Here is a 27,814-nt window from a genome sequence, read left to right on the forward strand (position 1 = left end):
AAGAATCCCAAACATTTACACAGCACACACACAAGCTTTGTGGGAAACGCCATGCCTTTAGCTGTTAGTTGCTTTGTGAGTTGCTTCTTGGGAACCCATCAGCCCATCCTGCTATTGATGCTCCTGACTCTCCACTGGGGCACAGCCTTCTCTGCTCAAAGCTGAGCCACCCATACCCTGCTGGCCATGCTAACAGCTCTGCCTGGTATGAACTCTCATGTGAACCTGAGGAATGGCAGCCAAGGGCACAGCAGTGGGGGCATCCTGTGTGGGCAAGAAAGCCTCAAAGAAACCCCAGAAAGCCAGCCCAGAAGGCCACCCCAGGGATGGGGATGGAAGAGCTGCGGCCCTGGTCCACGTCACCCAGTTTTGGGAGCTCCCTGAGACTCTCATGGTGCTCTGGGTCTCTGGATTCTAATCTGTCAAATGTATAATGAGTCATTATCTTCTTCAAGTCATTTCACACACATTTGTATAAACAAACAATTTCTTTTATTTTTCATTTTTATAAAACTGAGAAAATATATACTCTTTTGAAATACTTCACAAAAATATGTCATGTCAACCAGATCTATTGTTATCACTGTAATTTGCCATATGATATCCCATTCTAGGACCATACTTCCTGTTAAAGAATATTCATTTTTTTCTTCTATCACAAATATAGAATTGGCTTATACATTAGTACTATTATTTTTGTAGGAGCAATTTAGTCCTGTCAGCACAGAGTATAGAATGCCTGAGGGACAGAGGGGCTGGGTAGAGAACCATGTACTAAAATACCATCATTCATATAATGTTTTATTTGTGTGTTTGTTAGAGCCAGAGTCATCTATAGGCCAGGCTGGCCTAGAGCCTGCTATTTGTAAGGATCACTTTGACCTCCCGCTCCTCCTGCCCCACGTGAAAGCTGGGTGCATTAGTGCATTCCACCTGACTACTCCATTATCTGCACATCTGGGGAAGTTCTAAGTACATGGCAAGCAGAAGCTCCTTCTAGCCCACCTTCTAATAGTGCCACAGAAATTACGTCTGAGAGTTCTCTGGAGACAGAAGATTGCTGAGTGGCACCAACGGAGTCAGCAGTATATGGACGGTTTCATTAGCCTCACTTTCCCTTCTGTCTCCCCAGCACAAATGGGGCAGAAGTCTGAACGACTTAACATTTGGGTGTCCCAGACTCCCTTGCAGCAGTGTTCTGCTAAGTGTCACACATGGACACATTTCTCTGCAGGGCAACGACAGACAGCCCGAGTATGGGAACAGCTAGAAGGAACACAGGGAAATTGGGGTCTGCAGAGCTAGAGCTTCTCTGCAGTACTCTCCTGCTCTCTGGGCAATGCACTTCTCCTTTGGGAGGATGCTCCAGTATCCCATTGCGTGTGTGTATGCTGGAGGAACTACGTAGCCCAGGTTGGCCTCAATCTTGTGACCCCACTTCCCACTCCCCCACCTATCTCCATAGTGCATAGTGTGCACTGCCATGCACAGATCTCGTGAAATACTTCTTCTTACCCAAACCCTAAGTTCTCTTCTCTGAAGCCCCTACAGTTGGGTTAACTCTCCTGATTGACCAAAGAGCACCCCTTTCACCCAGTCCTGAGAATCCAGTGGGGCTGTGTCCAGCTGACAGACTCTTCAAGACTACCAGTTGGGCTCCGATGCAGACTACCAATGCTCCAGCAGAACACCGTGTGACTCGGTGCCCAGCACAGGAGAGGTATCACATGCAAGCGGGATCTATGGCCAATGCACAACACAGGTCCAAGGGAACAGAGAGCAGTTTGAGAAAGAGGCGATCCAGTCACTGCACATCAGAGGCGCTGGAAGAGAGCACAGTGACAGCCGTCAGGGGAGGCAGCTTTCTCATTTTACTGGGTGTAGTGTTCTCTGATGCACCTAGGACTGGTGGCTGCACTGGCTCAATGAAACCAGCAGTGTAACTGCTTCAATACAATGGTAGAGTATTCAGTCAGCTCACAAGCACAGCAGCATCAACATGAAACTAACACTTTTATTTTTTTTTATTTTTTTTTTTTTAGATTTATTTATTTATTATATGTAAGTACACTGTAGCTGTCTTCAGATGCACCAGAAGAGGGAGTCAGATCTCAGTACGGATGGTTGTGAGCCACCATGTGGTTGCTGGGATTTGAACTCTGGACCTTCGGAAGAGCAGTCGGGTGCTCTTACCCACTGAGCCATCTCGCCAGCCCCCGAAACTAACACTTTTAAAGATGTGTGTGTGTATGCTCATGTGGAGTCCAGAGGACAATTTCTGGTGGTGTTCCTCAGCTTTTCGGGTCATTTCCTTTGCTTACTTGCTGAAGTTTGGTCACCTAGCCCTGAAGATCCTCCTGTTCCTCAGCCCACATGTGGAGAGCACGCACGCAGCACCATGGCCAGGCCCAGCTCTTCATGTGAGTGCTGGGATCTGATGCCACCGTGAGCAGGCACCGCACGGGCACGGTCTTCTCTCTAGCCCCCAATGTGTTTCATGCTCACCTGCCCAGCACATCATCTGCTTGTTTGTTTGAAACAAGGGGTTCTGTGCAGCCCAGGCTGTCCTGGAACTCTCTCTGTAGTCCAGGCTATCCTGGAACTCACTGTGTAGACCAGGCTGTCCTCCAACTCAGAGATCCGCTCACCTCTGCCTTCTGAGCGCTGGAGTAAGGTGTGAGGCACCACCTAGCTCCATTACATTATTTTGTTTGTTATTTGCTTTTTTGAGAAAGGGTTTCTCTATGTAGTCCCAGCTGTCCTGGAACTCTCTCTGTAGTCCAGGCTATCCTGGAACTCATTGTGTAGACCAGGCTGGCCTCCAACTCAGAGATCCACCTGCCATCACACTATTTTTTTTCCCCCCAAGACAGGGTTTTTCTGTGTAGCCCTGGTTGTCCTGGAACTCACTCTGTAGATCAGGCTGGCCTCGAACTCAGAAATCTGCCCATCACACCATTTTTAACAGCCATCAGGACTGAAGATCCTCCTGCGTGATCAGATCTGGACCACTCCCCGAAGGCTTACACATTAAAGGCCAGGTCCCCTGGGCAGCGTCAGTGTAAGATGGTGGTTGCTCATTGAAATTCTTCAGCCAATGGAGGTGAGCCTTGAAAGGATTGTGGGATTCCTTTGTTCTCTTTTGCTTCCTGGTTATGAGGTAAAGGATTTGCTGTCATGTGTGCTACCTCCAGGCACAGAGCAACAGCACCAAGGCATGGACTGGAGCCGCAGAAAGAAAAGCCAAAGCGACGACCCCTTCTCATTCTGAGGTGAGCTACTTAGGCACTATTGTGAAGAGACGCAGACTGTCACACGTGCACATAACCTAATGGAACAAGATGGGAGTCAGCGACCTGTACTCACCTGGGCTCCTCTGGGCTCCCTTCATCACTGTCATCATCGCAATGGAAGATGTCTTGGAACAGGAAGTCTTGTTTGGGAGCTGCGGGTGTTTGGATCTGGCCGTCTTTTTTCTTCATTTTCTTGTCTAACTTTTCCTTCAGCAAAGGCAGACTGTTCTTATATAAGTAGTCAATGATTTCTACAGAAAAGGTATAAGCCTCTAATTAAGGTCAAAGGTTGCAGGACCTTAACAATAATGAACCACACCTTTTAGCACATGGAAGATCCAATTTATCTAGTGCACAGTCACTTACACATTCTTTGAAAAAAACCCACAAGGCAGACATTATTCTTTCATCATCATCATCAGCAGCAGCACAGGTGACTCTCCGATGTACATGTCTCTGTGTACACACATGTACTCACAAGCCCACATCCGTGTGGAGGCCAGAGGCTGATGTCAGTGCTTCCTCAATTGTTCTCTGCCTCACTTCTCTAGACCGGACAGTCCTTTAGACTCGGCTAGAGTCTTGTCTTTGTCTCTCCAGAACTGGGATCATAGGTGTGCACTGCTACCGCCCAGCTTCACATGTGCACACACAGTTGCATACTAAACACTTCACTGATACAATTCCCCAGCTCCCTCTAATCGACCTGTGCAATAAGGACACTGAGGCACTAGTCATGGGCTCGAGGAGGAGGTGAGCTAGGTGGTGGTGTCTGCATAGTATACAACAGTGCTTCAGGACACTCTTCAGGACAGAGCCCCTGCCTGTGGCTCCAGGAACACCACCTTTATGAGGCAGCAGAGCATAGCACACTGCCCTGAGAACCTGTCAGAGCCCTGGGCTCAGCCTGAAGGGGTGGAGACTGGAGACAGGTTCTCATTTGGCTTAGGTAACGCCATATAGTAGAGGCTGGCTTCAAACTCCCAGAGATCCCAATGCCTCTGCCTCTGTATTGCTGGGATCACCACACTGGGACAACACTAGACTCTTAACTAAACAAGGATTCGTATACTGACCTGGAAAAGTCTTTTTCTGCCAAAAGGGAACGCAGGCAGCTTTCAGCTTATAAAATTTTGCCTGAACAAAAGGTGGAGGGACATCCCTTTAGAAAGGAAAGGTAAGAAAAAAACATCAATGAGTACACTGTCAGTTCTTTTTGTGATGGGAGCTCACATACGCAGGCCGGGGACGTTCTATCCAGCCAGGGATGACTCTAGATCCTCCTGCCTATAATGCAATCCTAGTTAAGTAAATTGCTGTATCTAGGGGAAATGTTAGAATGAAATGGCTGTTTTTCACTGGATCTAGAGTAGACATCAGAATAAAGAATTGTTTTCTAGAAATACTTTGACTTTGAAGAAATCTTTGAGGAAAACAGAGATTCTTTTCTGTTATCTACAGAGTTGTATTTCTGAAGGAGCTTCACAGCTGTGCATGACTTTCGTCACAAGACAGTCCTGGCACACCTGGAGTGTCTTGCATTACTGGGTACTGCAGACAGCAAGCAATGAGGATTAAAGTTGCAGGGCCTGCTGCTGTGTTCCTTCATGAAACACAAAGATTAGATTAGGGGCTTTGGTATGAGAAACTTGTTTTACCCAAAAAACAACTTTTGTGTACCAATCAATAAATATGCTCTGCTTGGCTGTTCAAGGTTCAGTTCATCGAGGCTGGACCTCCCTACTGCCTCAGAGCAGGGTTATATTCAGGCTTGACCCTCCTACTTTGATTGTCCTGAGCAACTCAGAGCACTGACAACTGCCTTTACCCATGGATGTTGGCACCTGAGTCTATGTGGTGCTGGGGGAAGGACCCAGGGCTCTGTGTATGCTAGGCCGCCGAGCCACATGCTCAGCCCCTCTCCAATCATGGGCATGCCAGCACAGTGGGTTATTCGGCACATAACTCACTCCAAGTACACTGAGAGTTGGACTCTATTAATGTATTTCTAGAAAGAGTATTACTGATTTTCAAATGGAATTACTCAGAGACTTTTCAAATACTACAGGGTAGCAAGGCTATAAAGCAGATATAATTTACTAAGAAAAGAAAACAAGCAGAAGAGACAGACAAAGCTGAGTTACCTGGTCAGACATGACCAGTTTCTGAGGAGGGTATAGTTCATCTGTTTCTTTATCTGTCTAAACTTCTGATAAAAGGTTAAAAACTTCTAGGTGTTGCTGATAAAGAAAGCAGTGCTTAGGAAAAAGCAGAGCTTATTAGAGAAGCTGAAAAACAAACTCACAGAGCAACAGAAGAATAACAAAGAGAAGGGCGGCGGGGGAGGAGGGAGGTCAGGCCAGCCAGAGCAGTAAGAGGGTAGGAGAGGGAGAGAGAGTGAGGAGAGAATGAAAACAGGAACCATTATAAAAAGACTGGCCCTCAAAGCTGCCCTCTGAAAGGCAGTCCCTGGAGACCCTGCAGGTGGAGGAGAAAAGTGCAGGGCCAGAGTGAGCCCGGATGGTCAGACGTGATTCCAGGGCCACCGTGAGTTCTGATGGTTGGACATGTTCCAGGGTCTGTAGCCTCTTGCACAAATGCTCTGGGAAGGGACCAGAAAACTCTCTGGCTGGTTTCCTGTGGTCAGAGGGCTACTCACACTGTTCCTTTTCATTCCTCTCTTATTCTGCACAATGTAACCTATTTTCTATTTAAAAAACAAAAACAGGGCTGGTGAGATGGCTCAGTGGGTAAGAGCACCCGACTGCTCTTCTGAAGGTCCAAAGTTCAAATCCCAGCAACTACATGGTGGCTCACAACCATCTATAATGAGATCTGACTCCCTCTTCTGGAGTGTCTGAAGATAGCTACAGTGTACTTATATATAATAAAAATAAATAAATCTTAAAAAAAATAAAATAAAAAACAAAAACAAAAAACAAAAACAACAAAAAAAGTCAAACTGTGCTGGCTACTTTTATGTCTGACACAAACCAAAAACATTTTCAAAGAGGGAACCTCAACTGAGAAATGCCCCCACCAAACTGGACTATGTGGAGCAGGTTTTTGAATGTGGCAGAACCTGAGTGCTATAAGGAGGCAGGTTAAGCAAGCAGTGTTCCTGGCCTCTGCATTGTTCCTGCCTCCAATTCCTGCCCTGACTTCCTTCAGTGTTGCAGGTGAGAATCCCAGGGACTGTGGAACACTTGTCAATCAGCAACACCATTCCACTGCTTCTGGATGTGAACTGCTAGCCCTAAAAAGTTCCCAAGTTTTTGAAGTTAAAGGCAGAAAGATGGTGAGTTTGAGGCCAACCTGGGCTACATAGCGAGATCCTGCACAGAGAAAACAAAGCAAAGTGAAGCACAAGGTGCAGAGATGACACAGCATGAGGAGGTATTGTGTGCGGAGGACAGAGGTTGACATATTCTCTACCGTGTCTCTGTAATCTTTTGAGACAGTCTGGAGCTTGTGTGTGTGTGTGTCTTTGGATCTGTGCCCACCCTTCCAGCACTGGGGCTGCATGTGCCGCCACCCTGTCCCTGTCAGCTCTGATTCACGATGAGACTGCACTCAGATCCTTATGCTCCCGAGGCAAACCCTATAGACTGAGATCCCTCTCCAGGCACTTTCCTGCACTTGTACACAACTGCACACACGCCATGTTTTAGGCCTGGTGAGGTATGATAGGGAGCCACATACTGCAAGTTATCTCTCGGTGCCTGCTGCCACAGAACCTGTAAGCTGAGACCTCCCTGTATGCACTGAACACACATGCACACACATACTTGTATACAGGTACACACCATAAAGACAAAGTATTTTGAAACCTCTCATCATTGAATAAGCTTACTGTTCAATGAGTGGGCTTACCCTATGGCGCTAGCAAGATCTTCCCAGTCTATTTCATTAGCATCATTCACATTTAGTTCATACAACCTGTAAGAAAAAGTAAAAATGTCGAGTGAAATCCACCTCCATAGGTTCAGAGAATACCAAGACCTCAAAGCCAAGGGCATTGACCCCATGCCAGTCCCTCAACTACACTGTCCATCCCAGCCAAGGTTAGTCCAAGGTCAGAGAACTATTTATGGAGATAGATAGGCTGAAGAGCCACCTCTCTATTCAACACAGCTCCCCAGGTATAGTACACTGTGCTCATGCCTACTCCTCAAGCCACTACTAGCATTGTATGTGCACTGCTCACACAGAGCGGCCCTCAGTGCACAGAGGGGGGTGACATCAGTCCCATTCTACCAGAACTCATTTGTCATGATGATTACCAGTCTATGAGACCCAGGATCTCAGTCCTGTCTAACCTGAGCTATCTCCTCAGATCTGCTCATCTGTCTCTCCTGCAGAAGGAAGAGTGGGGGACAGCCAGTCAGTGCAACACAGGAAGCATGGCAGAGTTCTGGGACTAGAAGCTAGACAGGATGGCCACAACCAAGAGCCTCTGCTGCTCTCGCTGATCCTCCAGCATCCTGAGCCTAGGTCTGTCACTCTCAGCTGTTACAATGAGTCTCATCCTCCATTTCCCCTGGGACACTGTGATGAGGACTCCGAATAGACAGGGAACTCAGGACAAAACCATACAAGTCACACCAACAGTGTCATTGTACTGCAGTGCAGAGGAATTTTAATCCAGCAACATGGCTGCTCCGGCAAGGGATCCCATCCAAAGACCTTCTGGGTCTGTGTGATACAGCTGGAATGACACACCTTCAATCCCTCTGGCTGGGATACAGAAGGTGTGTCCTTAGTACACACCTTTAATCCCAAACAATGAAGTTAGATGTAGAGGGAAGCAGCCATGTTTGAAAGTGAGATCTAACTGAGGGGCAGACAAAATGATGAATCAGAAAAAGATTTGACAGAATAAGATAGGATCTGCCCAACTCTCATGAAAAGAGAGAGGAAAGAGAGGCAACTTAAGAGAGCAACAGAGGAGGGGAGGAAGGGGTGAGAGGAAGAGAAGGAGGTGGTAGTTTTATAGGGACAGTTTTAGAGACAGTTTGCAGGTAAAGACAGAATGATCCAGAGAATGAGAAGGAGCCAGAAAAATTAGAACTGATTGCTAGTGTTACTATGAGGCCAAGCAGAGTAATTCAGTCAGAAGCCAAGAGAAAAGCCTGTCTGAATCAGTCAATGTGGAAAAGAATTTGGGCTAGAACAGCTGAGTTGAAATAGCCAGCCAGAGTTCAGAAAGCGCTAAGGGGTGACTATTTAGCAACAAGCCTCTGACTGAGTACACAGTATGGCTGCCATGCACTGTCTGTCCCCCATACTCCCAAAAACATTAGGCGACAAGTAACTTCTCTTTCTCAGTCTCATTCAGAGTTGGTCAACAGAGGCTCTCAAAAGCAGGTCACACACCCATTGTGACACATGTGGACGATGGGTGCAAGCAACAGCACCCTCGTCTCTGGATTAACAAATAAGGGTTCACAAGCACCCATCCCTATTTTGGTACCTTTCAATAAGGGTGATTTTGGCCTGTAGAGCATTGACCCCACGATACACGAACCCACCATGGGTCATCCTTTTGGTAAGAATCTCTGTCCTATTAAGAGAAAGAAAAGCATTGTTTAATTTTAGTTTTAAAAGTACAACTTTCTGGGCTGGAGAGGTGGCTCAGCAGTTAAGAGCACCGATTACTCTTCCAGAGGACCTGAGTTCAGGTTACCAGCAACTACATTGTGTCTCACAACCATCTATAATGGAATCTGATGCCCTCTTTTGCTGTGTCTGAAGACAACAGTGTACCCATATACATAAAATAAATATCTAAAAAAGTACAACTTTCCTATATTTTTATCACATATATTGCTCTCATTCACTGGGCAGGAATAAATAAATGGATAAAGTGGTCATCACTTTTGAATATGGATAATGGGCATGAGAAAGTCTATTTTGTGGTATGAAATTTGTGTAAGGGAAATTGTTTTTCAAAGTGATAAATGACAATTTTTGGTTTTACTCATGAAGATTGATGAAAAATCATTACTAGCTCTATAAAAGTGGAATGTTTCAGCTGAAAAGCACAGTATACCTATCAATACTATTTTCATGATGCAGCTTAAAACCTTCAGCATGCTGGCTTCCATGTACAATGGACTTTGTTTGCATCAAGTGTAAGTTACACACATTCCCCTCATGCCTGTCCTTCTCGCCTCCATGTTTTCTCTTCAGCTCCTCTGCTGACTCACTGGCTGTACTTTGTGATATCGTATTAGTGGAAATAAGACTGTTTTAGACCCAATTAATTGTGGACTAGTGAGAACATTCTGAACTGCTGGTGTTGCAGGAAGTGAAGCTTTTACAGAAGTGGGCATGTGCGCTGGAAGACTGCACCAGGAGGGACACTGCTGTCCCTACTTGAGTTAAAACACACAGGGTTTGTGGAGTTAGTGGGCCAGGTGTGAGCGTAATATGTCTGCTAGTAACAGAGCCAACGTGTAACCCTGGAACTGTTCGTTATTCTTCCCACAGAGTCCATGACTTTCCTGTTAAGCAGTATCCATTAGGTGACAATCTAGGACCTGACAACGTCTTGATCAGAGGGGTTGGATTTCTCTGCTTTGGGAAAAGCTGCGTGAGTGTGTGTGCTCAAGGATGTGGAGCCAGAGGTGAGCACCAGCTGTCCTTCTCTACTGCTCTTTACCTTATTGTTTGACACAGGGTTGCTCACTGAACCTGGAACTCACTGTTGAGTCAGGGAAAATCAAAGAACTCCAGGGATCTGCCTCCACCTCCCATCCCACCCCTAGTGTTGGGGCTACAGACACCTGGCCTTTATTTTACATGGGTGCTGGAGATCTGAACTCAGGTCCTTATGCTTTACCCACTAGGACATCTCTTTAGCCCCATAAAGGAAATGGAATTTTTGAGAGAAATGGAATAAGCCTATTTATTTATAGGCACTGAAAGACACTATGCAAATGCTCTTGTGATTGTTTATAAATGGCTATTGGGGATAAAGAGATGGCTTGGCAGGTAAGAGCATTCATTGGCTGTTCTAGAGAATTTGGGTTCAATTCTCAGTACTAGTATGGTGGCTCACAACTGTGTGGAGAGAATCTCTTGTGTACTGTATGAAAGCATTACCTGTCAATAAAAAGCTGATTGGTCAATGAGCTGAGGCAGGAAATAGGAGGTGGGAGTTCCAGTAGGGAAAGAGGAACTCTGGGACAGAGTCAGGTGGGAGGAGATTTACCCCAAATGCTTAGGAAAACTGAGGAGAGGTAACCAGCCATGTGGCACTCATAGAATAGACTAAGCAGGTTAACTAAGTTACGAGTTAGTTGGGGAAGAAGCCCAAGCTTATGGCCTCAACATCTAGTTGTATATAATTACGTCTCAGAGCTCTTATTTTAGAACTGGGGCACAGGTGGAAAAGCCTGCAATTAAACAACTGTAACTTTAGTTTTAGGAACTCCAGTGCCCTCTTATGCCCTTAGAGGGCACCAAGCATGCATGTGGTACACAGACATATATGCAGGCAAAGCACTCAAACATACAAATAATAGATCTAAAAACAAACAAATAACAAAACAGGTGGCTTTCTTGCTCCCATTGCTAGCTTTTGAACACCAATGTCAAGTTTGCTGAGAACTCACATGCTGACTCCTGGAGCCTGCAGCTTGGGGCTGGAGTTTGGGTTGCCAGTCTGTGTCCCAGTGAGCCCTGACTGTCAGGAGTGCTCTCAAAGAGCACAGCTCAGCAGCAGCCTGACAGATCATTTCTTCCACCGACACACTTTCCCTCTCCTTCCCTCTCCCCTCCTTGCCTTCTGGTTTTCAATCAATGTCTTCCTCTGTGGGTCGGTTTTGGCCTTGATCCCTTAAGAGGCCCTCTGCCATGCATAACACACACACACACACACAGCTGATCTACACTGCTCTTCCCAAGCTCTAGTTTGAGGCTGGGCCTGAGCTTATTTTGGGGGCTGAGGTGCCCTTTTCTCTCTTCATACTGAACACACCCTGCCCGTCTCATGTTGGTTCTGCAGCAGCACAGTCAGCCCTCCATCATTCCCCTTCCAACACTGACCCATCAGCCTCCAGCCGAGGCCCAGTCTACTCCCCTCTTCACCCTAAAATACGAGAAGAAAGGGTTGCAGTTCCTGCACACTTTACACACTTCCAACGCTAGCTGTTCTCTGGAGCTTCTGATAAACACACACTGGACTGGGGGCTTGGCTTAGTGCTGGGGTGCTTATGCAGCTTGTGTTTGATCCTGGGTCTGAGCCCCTGAACAAAACCCAAACAAAGCACCCAAATATCCCAAGCAGAGTTGAAAGTTGCGTGATGCATGGCCTACTTTTTTTGTTTTGTTTTTCTGAGACAGGGTTTCTCTGTGTAGCCCTGGCTGTCCTGGCACTCACTTTGTAGACCAGGCTGGCCTCGAACTCAGAAATCCGCCTGCCTCTGCCTCCCAAGTGCTGGGATTAAAGGCGTGCGCCACCACGCCCGGCTCAAGGTCTACTTTTAATGTAAAGTATTTACTGTAATGGATTTTACCCTCATTTGGAAGGTGTGGAGAGCTTTTGGGGCCACTTCTAGAAACTTGGTGGGAATTTGAATTGGGCCAGGGCAAAAAAAAAAAAAAAAAAAGCTAGGTGGGAATGGGACTTAGGGCGGGACTCAGGAAATAGTTCAGATTAAGAATATTTACATGAGCCGGGCGTGGTGGCGCACGCCTTTAATCCCAGCACTCGGGAGGCAGAGGCAGGCGGATTTCTGAGTTCGAGGCCAGCCTGGTCTACAAAGTGAGTGCCAGGACAGCCAGGGCTACACAGAGAAACCCTGTCTCGAAAAACCAAAAAAAAAAAAAAAAAAAAAAGAATATTTACATGAGTTAAGACTTTGGGCGGGACTCAGGAAATAGCTCAGATTAAGAATATTTACAGGAGCCGGGCGTGGTGGCGCACACCTTTAATCCCAGCACTCGGGAGGCAGAGGCAGGCGGATTTCTGAGTTCAAGGCCAGCCTGGTCTACAAAGTGAGTTCCAGGACAGCCAGGGCTATACATACAGAGAAACCCTGTCTCGAAAAAACCAAAAAAAAAAAAAAAAAAAAGAATATTTACAGGAGTTAATGCAAAGCTCTAAGTGCCTCAGATGAGTCGCGCAGGGCATTCCTTTTGTCTTGGTCATCCTGAGTAGGTCCTAGAAATAGTGTTTGCGGGATTTTGTTTATTGCCTTGCTTGTTCCTTGTCCCAGAACTGATAACATTTTGCATGTACTTAAAGTGGTATAAAATCAGACTGAGAAAAAATAAGCCCCTTCAGCCTCAGAAGTGGCTGGGGTCATGCAACAATGTTGTCTATTTCTTTCTTGTTAATCCTCGATCCCTCCCTGGAAAACCTGTTGGCTGACTGAGCTGGCTTGGTCAGTGAGATCATCGAGTGTTGTGGACAGTGTGGGCCAGACCACGAGGAACCAGTTCTTCAGTCAAGCTGTAGCTGGACGTGCAGGCTCAACCCTCCAGGACTCTGGAAAGTGAGAGCAGGTAAGGAATATGCAGAGAGAGGAACAGAGACTGCCTACCTAGCTCAGAGTGTGACTACAACTACTGCGTTGCAGTGGAGCCCAGAGCAGCTGCTGATCTACAACTGTACAGACACAAGGCACTAATGTCCTTGGGTTTCTTTCTCAATTTCTGTCATTTGCTTCAGTCTTGCAGACTTTAACTTCTGGGTTGCTATTCAGCACACTATGGGGTATGGAGAAGCTGTTTTAATTTAAAAAAAAAAAATTTCTACCTGCCAACCTTAAGCTGTAGAAAGATGTAGTCAAGAGTCACACATCCAGCTAGTCTACAACTCAGGCTGGTCCTGAACTTGAGATCCTCTTGCCTCAACCTCTTGCATACTGGATTCACAGGTGTGCACCACCAAGCCAGTCTTTAAGTTCCAAAGGAGGAAGAAATAAACCCGAGCACAGAGGCTACTGCACACCGGCACACTGTCAATCAAGGCACATAGGAGAAGGAGGTGCAGGGGGTGCTGGAGTGTTCCTGATACTGCACTTCTTGCCCAGGCCATACAAATGAGAGCCCTACTGCAGTGTACACAGGAAGCCTCACACTTACCACTTACTTTTGCACTGCATCCAGTTCCGGGTCTCCACTCTAGCTTCCACCTCCACCCATGATATGCCCTTGTAGAGTTTTTCCCGGACAATTGACAGGCGACCCTCAGGGTCTTCCTGGAGTTTAGAATCCAGTTCTCTTAACTCCTGGGGAGACATCTTCTTTAGGATCACGTCCTCCACAGCCTTGATTAGTCTCTGGGTTTCTGCCTTACTCCAAGCACCTTGGTTTCTAGCTGCAGGCATAAAAGGATGACCTGGTGTCATAGCTGCTCATCTATTTGCTTCCAGGCACATTAAAAAAGAGATGATAAATCAGGTGCTTTCCAGAAAACCATGGGAATAGCTCAATCACACAAACTGAAAATAACTGACAACTTTTTTTGGCTTGTTTTTTTTTTTTTTTTTTTTTTTGAGAGAGGGTCCCTCTATGTAGCCCTGGCCATCCTGGAATTCACTATGTAGGCCAGACTGGCCTTAAATTCACAGAGATCTGCTTGCCTCTGTCTCCCAAGTGCTGGGATTAAAGGTGTATTCCACTCTACCCAGTTTAAGGCCCAACATTCTGGGGCAAAGTGGCCATACATCTCACTCCCCCAGATTCCCTCCTGGCCAACTTCTGGAAGGACCAGCATGCGCAGCAGTTCATGCAGCAGGGTATGAACTGAGGCATGGTTAGTGCACACAGAGAAGTCAAAGGAACAGGCATAGAGAGGGTCTTTAAAAGGAGCACACACTAAGAGTGGACCACAGAGGCCTCTGCACACTGGCTCAGTCATGGGCTTATTTCACAGAGAGGCCACTTACTACCACCAATCTGAGAGAACTTGAGGGCGACCGAGAGGCTGCTTCGGGCCACCATGGCCCCAATCTTTTTCCAGTCGTTTCCATGGAGGGAATGGTATGCCTTCAGCTTCTTAGTATCTTCTTCATTGTACCTGAGAGAAGGAAAATGATTGCTAGGTTTCATGAAATCCAAGACTAGGAACGGCATCCTGTGGCAGAACCTTGGAAGAGCTAAAGGCAGCACTGACTGGAAGCCATGCCCCCCCACCCATGGCTGGAGCCCCTCACTGCCTGTCTATGCATTTCAGTGGTGATTATGCCACCAGTCACGGCTGGAAGAGCCAAGGTCTACCCAGTCTCTCATAGGCCACATCAAACCATCTAGGCCCGTTCTTATACCACAGCCTCTGCGGTGACTTGCACATGGCTGTCTCCACCCACAGGTACTGCTACCTGGATGATACCCTGCAGGGAACGCTGCACTGCTCACATAGCTGAGTGCTCCCTCCGCTGAGCATCTCTTCCTGCACTGCTCTAGGTCTGCAGTTGGCATCTATGGACCTATTACGCTACTTCCTCTAGACCAGTGCTGTCTGCTGTTAACCAACATCACGTAAGCTACCCAGCCATGTATCACTCCCCACATGGAAGAGTTCCTTCACTTAGTATTCATATAATCAGTGTTGAGAACCAACTTCCTTGGAGCTGGGGATGTGACTCCATGACTTGACATGTCCTGGCAAATACCAGGCCTGGGTGCCACCTAAGTGCATGGCACACTACTTCCAGGGGTCAGTCAGTGTTGAAGGCTGTTCGTGCTGTATGTTCTAAACCCAGCACAGCACTGACTCTCACACGTATGGCAATACAGCCTAATTACACTTGGCTGTATAGTAGATGGCATAGCTCCGGGAGGCAAGGCCCAAGGAAAAGGTCTGGCCAGTTTGTTCTTAACTCAAATATGTGCCTGAATTAATTCTACTAAATATCAAAGTGGGATAAGTTACTAAAAAAAGATTTTGAGATTAAACACCATAAATGCTGAAGCAAAAAAATAGCTATTGTCATAACCTTAGATTTCTAAATCATAACCCAGGGTCGTAGTGGGGACAACGATCAAACAAAGGTCTGGAAGAACAGTGATAACCTCTGGTGATGACCTTCTCTAGCACAGCAGTGCTCCTGTGTCTGCAGAAAGTACACTCACAAATGGGGACTATGGAAACCACAGACACACTCCTCTTCATTATTAGACATTGCAGGCAATGGGCCGGACAGATGGCTCAGCAGAAAAAGGACAGACTCACAATCTAAAGACATGGACTGTAGGTGACCGCTGAATAGATAGTGGTTAAAAGCACTCACTACTCTTTTCTGGTTGTTTTTTTGGGATAAGGTCTCTCTATGTAGGCCTGGTTGTCCTGAAACTTGCTATGTAGAGCAGGCTGGCCTCCAACTCACAGAGATCATTCTGCTTCTGCCTCCCACTTACTGGGATTAAAGGTATGTATCATCATACCCAGCTACACTTACTACTCTTGCAGAGGTCCCAGGTTCAGGTCTCAGCACCCGCATGATGGCTCACAACAAACAGCCTAAAACCCCAGTTCTAGGCGATCTTATGCCTCTTCTGACCTCTGCAGGCTCCTGTGTATGTGTGGTACACATACATATAGTTAGATGCACACACACATATAGAGAATAAGTTTTTTTAGATTAAAAAGGAAAGAACTATGGTTGGGAGCATAAGGCTACAGTGGGCAGTGGTGGTGGGAGAAAGGGAGGGAACAGGGCTGGGAGATGGCACAGTAGTGTGATGTTTGCTAGGTTGGCTTGAGTGCCTCAGTTCAGATCCCTGACTCACTTAAAAAGCATGCCCGAAAAATAAATACACATTAAAATGTAATTTTAAAAATAATTCAGAGCCAGGCAGTGGTGGTGCACGCCTTTAATCCCAGCACTTGGGAGGTAGAGGCAGGCAGATTTCTGAGTTCGAGGCCAGCTTGGTCTACAAAGGGAGTTCCAGGACAGCCAGGGCTACACAGAGAAACCCTGTCTCGAAAAAAACAAACAAACAAACAAACAAACAAACAAACAACAACTAATAATAATAATAATTCAGAATGTTGGACATAGATGAAAACTGGGGACTTCATTTGGGGAAGGAGAGTGTGAAGCACAAGGCAGAAGGGAGCACCATGGTGCTGGAAGCTCATTGTACAGCGGAGAGCAGAGCATGCAGAGCCACAGGAAGAGGGGCAGGAGATGCCCAGTGCTGAAGCCCAGGTACAAAGATACAGAGGACACAGGAGACAGACAATTCCACAAGGCTTATTAAAGAACTGGGAGTGAAAATTAATCTTAGAGGTGTAAACCTAATGATTTCTAACCAGGTTTCAATGCAAAACCCTTTGGGACCCTCAGCTGTCACTTGTGGCTTTGCTTCTCGCCATCAGGACCACTTATGATGCCAGCACTGAGATTCTCTTACCTGCCTTTGTAGTTATTCACATCAAAGATCTTCTTTGCACGGTAGTACACGAGCTTCCAGGGCCGAGCGATGCCCTTCCCTGCAGAGAGGTGGAAGACAGTAAGAGAGGTGGCATGTGGCCAACGTGAGACGGTCACAAACACCAAAGGAACCTAATGGAGCCCTCCGTGACATGATTAAGTTATGTGCAGCAGTGTGCAGAGGCATGTTGGACATAGAGGCATGCTGGGGCTTCATGTGCCTGCACTGTCAGAACAGATACACAGTTAACACTGCCTTGAGGAGCAGTGCACGCTGGGTTTGCAGATCCACTCACCGGATTGCCACTTCAACATCATCTGAGAGGCACCAAGCTCATTGAGACCAGCCAAGCTCATCATCTCCCAGTCAAGCCTCCCTCCCTCCCTCTCTCCAGAGAGCCTTCTCCTGCCCCTGCCTCCCTGTGTACACTGAAAACACTTGTGAGATTACCATCTTCTAGTTCAAAAGTGGTTCTTTCATGAGGGATCTGTTACCACTTATTGATCTTTTCTAAAAATACATCTTTTGCCAGACTTGGTGGTGCACACCTTTGATCCCAGCTCTTGGGAGGTAGATGCAGGTGGATCTCTGAGTTCGAGGCCAGCCTGGTCTGCAAAGCAAATTCCACGATAGCCCAATACACAGAGAAACCCTTCAAAAAGATGAAAACAATAAAAATAAAATAAAATATTTTGGGGGACTGGAGACATGGCCCAGAAGTTAAGAACACTGTCATCTCTTCCAGAGGTCCTGAGTTCAATTCCCAGCAACCACATGGCGGCTCACAACCATCTGTAATGTAATCTGGTGCCCTTTTCTGCCTACAGGAATACATGCAGGTGGTACACTGTGTACATAATAAATCAATAAATCTTATGCAGTGTATCTTGATCATATTCACTCTTAACTCCTTTCCCTGCCTCCTTCATGACCCACCTCCTCCTCTCTTCTCTCTGCTGTATACAATTTGTACTTCCATACACTTCTGGGCATGGGGTCATTGGTGGGAGGCTCACTGAGCTCCTAACTCTCTCAGCAGCAACCCGTCAAGCAGGGATTTGGCTCAAAGCACTTCATTTGGAAGATCAGAATGCATGGAAGGAATGACAGCCAGGTAAAGAAACTGAAGGCATAATTACTGCCAAATGGACAGGATAGAAAATCAGTTTTCACAAAATCCACTGAAGGACTACTCGAGAGACAGGGACATCCATGGGATGCAGAGGAAGAGCTTCCTCACCATGGGGCTGCAGGCAGCTGTGGGAAGGCTGAGGGCGGCCTGGGTCTCCTCCCCCACTCACCAATGTGCAGTCTGAAGGCATGCTTCCGTTTTAGGTTGGTGATCTGAGTCTTTTCCTCTGGGTATCTGTCAGTGTACAGCAGCTTGTCTGCACTCTCAATTCCAGTCAGGGATAGGAAATCTTGCACATTTTTTTCTATTTGTTTATTTTCTTTAGCAGAAAATTTGCCAAATCTAATAGCCACACCTAGAGTTGGAGTGAGGAAATAAAGAACAGACTGTCAATACTGAAGCAAACTCACTACACTCATCTCTCTTTCTGCCTCTCTCTCTCCCTCCCTCTCCCTTTCTCTGGGTGAGAGAGAGAGAGAGAGAGAGAGAGAGAGAGAGGGAGAGAGAGAGAGTGTGTGTGTAAACATGTATGTATAGAGACTACAGGATCATCAATCGTTTTTGGAGACAGGCTCTCCTATTGACCAAGTTTGCCAGGTTGGCGGGCCAGCAAGCCCCAAGGATCTTCTGGTCTCTGCCTCCCCAGTGTTAGGGTTAAAGGCACATGCCACCAGGCCCAGCTTTGTTACATGGCTTCTGGAACAAAACTCAGGTCATGTTTGTGCAACAAGCACTTTACTGACTGAGCATCTCCCAGGGCCCCGAAGGAAACCTACTGCATTCGGACCAGCTGGGAGCAGCCCACTGGGCAGGAGCAGCCCACTGGGCAGGAGCAGCCCACTGGGCAGGAGCAGCCCACTGGGCAGGAGCAGCCCACTGGTATCTTTGGCACAGAGGGGCTCCCCAGTCCCCATCCTCAGTTCAAGTGTAAACCATATCTTTCCTCTCCAAGCCTTCCCAGACAGCCTCTTCCACAGAGACTTGTTTGCTTTTTCAGTATCTTTAAGATAGTTATATTAACAAGCACTGGGCATTTTAGAAGAATCTAAAAGAAGCTTCACTCTACCTCCACGCCACTAAACTCCCCGAGAGTGGTGTTCACAGGGGCTAGCATGAGCCTGCTGAAATAACACACACTTTCTATCAATCAACAGAACACAATACAGTTTACATTGAACTCCTGTTCTCTATGCAATCATTAAGCATCAACTGTGTGAAACCTAGTTCTTTCTTTCAGCAGACTTGGAGACTCAGGAGTTTACCTGTCGGGTTTTAGGTGTTTGGTTTGGTTGAGACAGAGTTTCATGGAGCTCAGGCTGGCTGCAAACTCCCTATGTAGCTAAGGATGGGCCTCAACTCTGACTTCGGATTTCACTGCCTGAGTGCCGGGATTAGACATGCATCAGCACACTCAGTTTCTGTGGATTCTAGGAGTGACACCGAGCGCTGGCTGCATGCTCGTCAAGTGCTTTACCCTCAGCCCTGCTTTTAGGGTTATTATACATGTAGAGGCTCCTGCTAACATAACTATAGCCATACTGTATTTAGGCTCCATGTTACTCACAGGTGAAGTTAAGTCCATACTTATTATTTTAACTAACACTGAAGAATGTTATTAATAAGCCAAAAAGTTATGGTTGAATTACTTGTACTCTGTTATCTCAATGTTCTAAAATCCCCCTGTTCACCACCTATCCACCACTCCTCATACCTTACGCAGGACCAGTCAGTTTAAAGGTTAGCTAATCAGCCGGGTGGTGGTGGCGCAAGCCTTTAATCCCAGCACTTGGGAGGCAGAGGCAGGCGGATTTCTGAGTTCGAGGCCAGCCTGGAGCCTCACTACAGAATGAGTTCCAAGATAGCCAGGGCTATAGAGAAACCCTGTCTCAAAAAACAAACCAAAAAAAAAAAAAAAAGGCTAGCTAATCATACCTTGTCTAGTTAGCCATAAATGTACTACTTCACTGCTTGCCTTCACACCTTTGAACCTGAGTTTTCATATAAAAAGTCTTCCCTGAGGACAGACAGGTATCACAATTAGGTTTTCTTCTTGTGGCCCTGATTGATCAATCAGAAAGTGTTCAATACACCTCCATCATATTCAAGACCGTTGTCTGAGTAGTTGGTTCGTGGCTAACTCCAGGTCAAAACAATGCATGCATGCATACATATATACATACCACAAAATTAAATAAGCAACCCAGTAATTTATATTTGGAGCGAGGCATGGCGCTGCACAATCGCTAATTCCAGCACTTGGGAAGCCAAGGAAGGAGGATTAAGAGTTTGAGCTCAGCCTGTTCTACCTCATGATTCAACATGAGGGGTTTCGGCAAAGGGGCCCTCACGACACTGCTCTGTAACTGTGTCTGTGTGAGGTTCTTGGGGTGTATTGCTTAACCTGTTCAATGCTTTGTCTCCCAGACTCAGAGCCCCCTCACTCAACACACAGTGCTTATTAGTGTGAAAGAGCACTTCCACAGTACACTATCCTGCACTATAAATACACGCAATGAGGAAACATTTTTGAAAGGTGATTTTGAACATTCCTCGGGCAGCAATTGCTAAGTAAGTACTGCTCAGTGTGACGCATGGTCTCAGAGCTATAGCTTCTGAGATCTTTTTTTTTTTTTTTCCCAAGACAGGGTTTCTGTGTGTTGCCTTGGCTGTCCTGGAACTCGATTGGTAGACCAGGCTCACCTCAAACTTATAGAGATCTACCTACTTCTCTGCCTTCCAAGTGCTGGGATTAAAGGCGTGTGCCTCCACTACCCAGCTTTAAGACCTTTTTTTTTTAATTTTATTTTATTTTATTTTATTTTATTTATTTATTTATTTATTTATTTATTTATTTTCGAGACAGGGTTTCTCATGTAGCCCTGGCTGTTTGGCTGTCCTGGAACTCACTTCTTAGACCAGGCTGGCCTCAAACTCAGAAATCCACCTGCCTCTGCCTCCCAAGTGCTGGGATTAAAGGTGTGTGCCACCACTGTCCGGCTTTAAGATCTTTTTAAAGAATGCTTCTCCATCAGTTCAAGTCACTCAAAAGCAGTACACTGGCAAGCTTACCTTGTGCCTTAAATTCTTTGAAGCGCCCTAGGTCATCCCGATACATTCGTCTGATGGTGGTGGCCGCCCTTTCCTGTATGTCAGGAATGAACTCTCGCAGCTGCCTCACTGCAGAGCCCAAATCAACATCCGAGTCATCAGAATCTCTCCTGTCCTCAGATATGTGTCTTGTTGCAGAATTGCTAGCTGATTCCAAATTGCTTTCTTCTTCATGGGTAGGTTCTAACCTAAGGGGGAAACTGGATTACCAGCAAGTTATCTCCACCTTTTAACTCTCCCTGAACGAGTCTCAATCTAGAAAAGTACTAAAGTTAAACTGCACCTGGGAGGCAGCCATTCATTCAATAATTTTCAAATTCTTTATGCATCCCGATTAGCTTAGATGGGCGTGTGGACAGAGATAACTGGATTGATCCTACCAGTCAGTGCTAGTTTATGTGCTAATTCTCACCCTTGGTTCTAGTAAATAAAGCCCTTTTGATCTCTACAGAGATGCCCCGCCCTTACAGTGAGTTGAGCTGTAGAATACCCTACAGCTCCTAACTGGTTGGCTGGTGTTCAGGGTATACCCAGCTGTGGCTATTCCTGCTGCCCTGGCCTCATTTCTCTCTCGGTTTTCCCAAATGCTTTTCCCAGTACTCCAGCAGATGGCAGAATCTGCCTACTTGACATGTTCAGGCACAACACCAGTTGAGTCTGTCAGGCTGGAAACTACATCCTCTAGTCCACTTGTTAGCAAGTCAGACCTGTGGCTCAAGGAAATACAGCCCTAGCGTATTTCTGCCTCATGATCGATGTACTGACAATGTCCCAGTGAGAGGACAGTATGAATGGCTCATACGTGGTATCAATACCATCCCACGTGACACTTAATATTTAGCAGTCATGTAAAACTATTCAAAGCCAGAACTACCAAACAAACACAAAAGATTACTGAATAAAAAGTAAGAAAAGTAAGAAGAGAAAAATCTGACCCGGGTTCAGGATCTGCAAGTGGGGCAATAGACTGATACAGCAGGAGACGTAACCATAGCTACATTCCTTGTGCAGGAGCCAAGCTGCTGTTGCTCAGCAGAATCCCCAGTGTAAGGTACATGGCCCTTATGTCCACACACACTCTTAGACAAGCCATGGGGACTGGGAAGTCTTCAAATGGTGCAAACTTATAGAATTAGGTAGAATAAATCTCAGTGAAAATCTAAATAAACTATCTTCATTTACATATGAAAACATTCAGCTATCTGCTCAATTAAATGTCACAAGTCTTAAGGTTTCTGTCATCTCATACGCACACAGAAGACACACCCCATTCCCACTTTACCTCTGCATCGCTTCCCTGTGCTTCTCAGTGGAACAAGCCTGGGCTTCTGCCTCTGCTGGCCTGTGGTCCATGTCCTCTTCCCTCACAGAACCACTGCCTTCTGGGGAGTCCACCAGGGCACTCTTAGCCTTGCTGTCTGGCACTGAGGCACTGTCACTAGATGTGGCAAGAGCAACAGACTTGTGCTTCTTTTTCTTGGACTTTTTTTTGATACTGTGGGATTCTTTGGTGCTCTCACATTCTTCTCCAGCCCCAACAACTCCTTCGTGGTGTGTGCTATCAAGTCTCTCAGAGATGGTCTCCGAGTTATCAAGACTGTCAGGGACGGGCTCCAATTCCTGGTTCCTGAGCACTTTTTTTTTAGACTTCGTTTTGCAAAACACTGCTGCTTCTTTGCTTTTGCCTTCTAAATCTTCAGAAGACAAGGGCTCTGATGGGGACAGGGAGATACTCTCAGGCTGGCTCCCCTGAACAACATCCCAGGGTGCAACTTTCTGGGGGTGCTTCTGTTTCTTTCTGCTCCTGACGTCACCAAGCAGCTCTCGACAGCCATGTTCCTGTGGCTTAGCAGTGGGCAGCTCTTCTGTTTCACACACTTTTGCTGACCTTTGTCCCTTGCTCATATCAACATAAACAATATCCACATCCTTTCTAGAAGTCTCTAGCAGGTTCTCCATGTTTTCTTTATCTACAAGGATGATCCCAGTTTCCATATCCACCTCCAGAACACTATTCTTTTTCTTTCTGTGGGCAGAAGTGGTTTTTTTAGCTTTACGAAAGGTTTCTGGATTTTTCAGAAGGGAGGAAGTTGGCTGCTGGGACTCTTTCTTTTTCTTCTTCCTTCTCTTGGCTTTCCGAGGTTGCTCACTCTCCGAGTTCTCCTGGGCTGGTGTCTGGGATTCCCTCCTTCTCTTCCCCAGCAAGGACACTGGAGGCTGCTCACTCTCCAAATTCTCTTGGGCTGGTGTCTGGGGTTCCTCCCTTCTCTTCTTCTTCTTGGCCTTTTGAGGCCACTCACTCTCTAAGTTCTCCTGGGCGGGTGTCTGGGACTCCCTCCTTCTCTTCTTCCTCTTGGCCTTTTGAGGCCACTCACTCTCTAAGTTCTCCTGGGCTGGTGTCTGGGACTCCCTCTTCCTCTTCCCCAACACAGATACCTGAGGCTGCTTGCTCTCCAAGCATTGAGAGGGACATTTCTGAGGTCTTTTTTCAGACACAGAAGACCATTTCTTTTTCTTGTACAAAGTTTCAGTGTGGGTCTTAAATTTTCTTGTGCCCCCTTTCATCCTGTTCCTTTAGGAAAATGTGACAAAATTTTGGCATTTTAAACGTTAAGTGTGGGGACAGGGGTAACAGCACAGTCAAACACAAATGTATGACAAATGACAAACCTGGAGTCATGAACATAAATACACAGGAAGTTCAGTGAGATCCACTTTGCCTAGACCCATTGCCTTTATGATAGACACATAGGTGCGTGCGACACATACACACCCCTCCCAAGTTCACAAGAAATAACACTGCCCTGCAGAGCCTAGGGCCAGGTGCCACTTACAGACTCATCTTCTGTGATGTGCACTTGCTGTGGTTCTCCCAACCTGCCTAGTCCTTTCCTAGCTCTCCCTAACATCTCTGTTGCTGTTGGGGCTCTCTTGCCTGCCTGTGAGTTTAGGTAGAAGACTGCTCTGCTTTGTTTACTGAGAAAAGTCCTGCTCTAGAGCCCAGGTTGGCACCCGCCCTGGGTACAATCCTTCCATCTCAGACTCCTGAGTTCCAGGGTTGCCGGCATGCATCACAACACCTGGTGGGAAGGTTCCTTCTTTAAGAAAGCTCACTCTCTACTGGCTAGCTTTCATATATCAGAGGGTGCTATGTGGGGTGCTGGGTGGACAAACCAGTCTTACTCAGCTGCAAGCCCTGTGGACTAAAACTGTGCCAATGGATGTAACAGTGGCGTAACTCCCTCAAGGGCAGCCAACTACTTTCCGGGTGGATTTAAGGCCTGCGCCATAGGAGGAAATATGCTTGGTACTGCGACTCTGGACCAGAGCCTGTGGTCAGAGAGCTCCCAGCCCCAGGGTGAAGCTACCACTGCTGCTGTGCTAACCAGGCAGAACCACTGTATCTACACTTGTCCTCCTGACCACAGACCAGGGCAGCTACAGACCATGCCACACAAGCTTCTTTGTGCAGTGGACAGCAGTTGATTGATGCAGAAACTCACAACCAGTCAAAGGCCAGAGAACAAGTGTCAGAGGAGTGTTTAGCCTCAGACAGACCAACCAGATCCACCCTCCAAGGCTCAGTGACCACCTCAGAAGGGGAAAGAGCTTAAGAACCGGTGCCGGAGGGAACTGGAGCAAACATGTCTTCTGGACATGATAGGGCCGCTGTGTTCATAACTTACAGCAGCTGTATGTAGCTGCCTGCACGAGATCAAGGCAGTCAATATTCAAATGTGCTGGGAAAGGGGCTAATGAGCTCCCACTCCTAACTGAGATGACACAGGCTCCTGGGGAAGGGAGAGTCAGTTTTCTCTAAGGTATGATCCCTGGTAGGTTGACATGGCTCCAGAGGCTGGCTCCATACTCAGAATATATGGTAGCACAAACCTGACTGGATGGTTATTTGTAAAACAGAAAGAGGACATGAAATTGTGGGGAGAGGGAGGGGAGTAGGGGTAGATCTAGGAGTTGGGGAAGTAGTGGAATGAATCTGATCAAACTACATATGAAATCCTAGAAGAACACCAGTATCCATTTACAAAGGAAAGCTTCCTCTCTTTGTTCTCTGTGGCTATCTGCTTTTTTGAAGCACTTGTAACTTAAAAATTAGCAATTAGCTACTCAGTCATTCAACATCTATCTCTTCTGCTGGCACATTCAGATCCCACAAAGGAAGGCAGTTTGTGTGTGCTGCTCCATTTCCACTGCCTGGAAGCCCCGACTCAGCCCTTCATTAGAGTGAAGCAAGGCTCATCTTGACATCACTTCGTATCCCCCAGAGCTCAGGCAGGGTCCCTGGCCTCTGACAGCACAGGTGTCTTGTTAGTGACCAGCAAAACTAGAAAACTCCATAAATCTACAGTGTACATACCTGTAACTGGCTCCCACTCCTGAGAAGTGAAGCTACGAGGATCCTTCTCAGCTACACAGTAAGACTGAGGCCATCGTGGGATGCTGAATCCCTCTCAGACCCTCCTCCCCAGTACATAAAGAATTATCAGCCGGGCGTGGTGGCGCACACCTTTAATCCCAGCACTTGTGGAGGCAGAGGCAGGCGGATTTCTGAGTTCGAGGCCAGCCTGGTCTACATAGTGAGTTCCAGGGCAGTCAAGGCTACACAGAGAAATACTGTCTTAAAAACCAAAAAAAAAAAAAAAGGATTATCTACAAACATTTCATATTCCTCTCCTCAATCTGAGTTGCTTCTGGGTCCAAATACTTAGAATAAATATTTAGAATATATCTTTGACTAGGTGACATACTTATGTGGTTCAAAACAGTGCACTCCTCCCAAAACCCCAGACAAAATTTCTCTGTGTAACCATGGCTGTCCCTCTGTAGACTAGGCAGACCTTATACTCACAGATATCTAACTGCTTCTGTCTCCTGGGAGACGGGATTAAAGGTGTGTACCACCATACCCAGCCAAAAACAGTGTTTCAGATTTCTTCTCACTATCTTTATGTTCTGACCTGTAGTTTGTTTTACTAACAGACTCTGAATCAATCAATCAACACCCCCCCCCCCCCCCGCCACCAGAGGCTTTAGTCAACCTAGATGCTAAGTACCTTTCCTATAGAAAGTCCTAACAATTCTGGGCAGTGCACAGCAGCTGTAAGAACTGTGTTTTGGAGGGAGGAGGCCATGAAAGAACACTTGAATCTACAAGGCAGTTCCTTCACCTTCCATGGGGTACCAGAGCTCTGTTTTAGACCTTCCTCCCTCATAAATATCCCCCAGCTGGGAAGTGGTACCTAGGGACGCAGGGAACCCTTTCAAAGACTTTGCAAAGTATGACACAGCAGGAGTGAACTAGGGCTAAGGCTCTAAGACAGTCTTACATAATCACTGTGGCCCCAGAACCTAGTCTGGGTCTGCTCTTAGTAATTCTCATTTTTTGACATGAATTAACTCTTTCTCTTTGGCTGTCCCTGTGCTGAGAACAGAAGGAAAACCCACAAGTGGGCAGTTGGGCTGTATTAAAATCACGGCTGGAACCAGAACAAGTTCTGTTTCTCTAGACCCGGGTGTCCCCTAAGGTAGCTACTAGCCAGATGAAGTTATTGAACACTTGAAATGGGGTAGGAGCAAACTGTAAAACTGAAATGGATATGCTAGCCATCCATCAGTCTCTTCCCTGAGCACCATCGCCAGAGCTCCCCTGGTTCCTGGCCCTCCCAGGGAGTCGGCTCCCTATTTTCCTCCACATCTTTATTGTGACAACACATTTAGTTACTGTTTTATTGGGGGCTTTTGTTTGTCTTTTAAAGCTGTTGAGCTCTTTTTGGGCCCCAGATGGATTTTTGCCAAGGGCTGAGGTCACTTCGGTAACAATTAATTACAACCACTTTTCCTGAACCTCGTTTGTAATTAAGAAAAAAAAAGGATTATATTTTGTGTGTATGAATGCAGCTACTGTCTGCTGGGTGCTCGTGGAGGTCCCTAGAACTTAAGTCATAAATGGGTGTAACCTACTATATAGATCTGGATGCTGGGAACCAGGCCCAAGTCTTGTACACAAGCAACAAGTGCTCTTAGCCGCTGAACCATCTCTCCACCCCCTTACCCAATCTTGAGGAACAGGAGGGATTTATGCAGAAGAGCTTAATTATTTATCCTCACTAAATGCGCAGAAGAAAGGGTGTAAGTGGAGAAGCTAAAAGTTCAAACTGCGGTCCTCATGTTTGTGCAAGTATTTTACTTGCTAAGCCATCTCCTCAACCTCAACTCTTTTGTCTGTTATTCTTAGTGTAAAATCAACATCCTTTCAGAACTCCAGGGCCTTCAGGTCCTCATAACAAGGTCTGGCCCATGCCGTTCATTTCTTGGCATCCTCTGTCTTGGGAAATGTTCGGATTTCCTAACGGCCTCGCGATGCCGTTAAGCCCGATGACTAGCCTCGGTGCGAAAACCACTTTATCAGGGTACAGTCACGGACTCCAAACTGGGTCCCACCGTCCCTTCCGCACAAACTTCCCAAACAGCCCGGCAGTTTCCCGAGAACGCTCAGCTTCAACTACGGAGCGGAAAAGCGGCTAACCCCCTAACCCCACTTCCGGCCCCGCGCAACCTCCGCTCGCCACCCTAGCGTCTGACTGACCCTGCTGTCCCGGACCGGCGACCGGAGGAACAAACTAGAAGGAACCCGCGGGCCGCGGCCTGGCTCCCAGGCCCCCACTGCCCCCGGCGGCGAGGAACAGGCACATCCGCCTCAGGCCGCAGCCTCACTCGGAACGAGGCACCAGCGCAGCCGCCCGCCACACTCGGGGCGCAGAAACTCAAGGAAAACTCATCCAACCTACCCATCGACAATGTAGCACTCGTCTTCCAACCCGGAAGTGTTGTGAGGCGGAAATACTGTACTGACTTCCGGCCTGCTGCGCAT

General features: G+C 46.9%; 1 protein-coding gene across 5 annotated transcripts; it reads right to left on the reverse strand.

Annotated features, from left to right (window-relative positions):
- Nucleotides 1-484: 484 nt before the first annotated feature.
- Ttf1 (transcription termination factor 1) lies at nt 485-27,814 on the reverse strand. 5 transcript variants are annotated; one of them, XR_015046557.1, is made up of 12 exons: nt 27,732-27,814; nt 22,208-23,497; nt 20,887-21,113; nt 17,987-18,172; nt 16,665-16,743; nt 14,195-14,325; nt 13,389-13,623; nt 8,767-8,856; nt 7,167-7,232; nt 4,370-4,455; nt 2,911-3,328; nt 485-1,823 (listed from the first exon to the last, which is right to left on the reverse strand). XR_015046557.1 is itself a non-coding variant. In XM_029474254.2 (12 exons), the coding sequence occupies exons 1-12, from the start codon at nt 27,812-27,814 to the stop codon at nt 1,805-1,807; spliced, it is 2,670 nt and encodes an 889-aa protein (XP_029330114.2). In that variant the 3' UTR covers nt 487-1,804. The 5 variants fall into 5 exon arrangements, 3 of the variants coding, with proteins under 3 accessions (XP_029330114.2, XP_021012516.1, XP_085691195.1); XM_029474254.2 differs by lacking the exon at nt 2,911-3,328 and adding an exon at nt 3,367-3,544 and having other exon boundaries at nt 487-1,823; XM_021156857.3 differs by lacking the exons at nt 2,911-3,328; nt 27,732-27,814 and adding exons at nt 3,367-3,544; nt 25,301-25,553 and having other exon boundaries at nt 487-1,823.

Source organism: Mus caroli, unplaced genomic scaffold (genome assembly GCF_978045245.1).
Source record: "Mus caroli unplaced genomic scaffold, Mus_caroli_1 scaffold_2, whole genome shotgun sequence".
Lineage (NCBI taxonomy): Eukaryota > Metazoa > Chordata > Mammalia > Rodentia > Muridae > Mus > Mus caroli.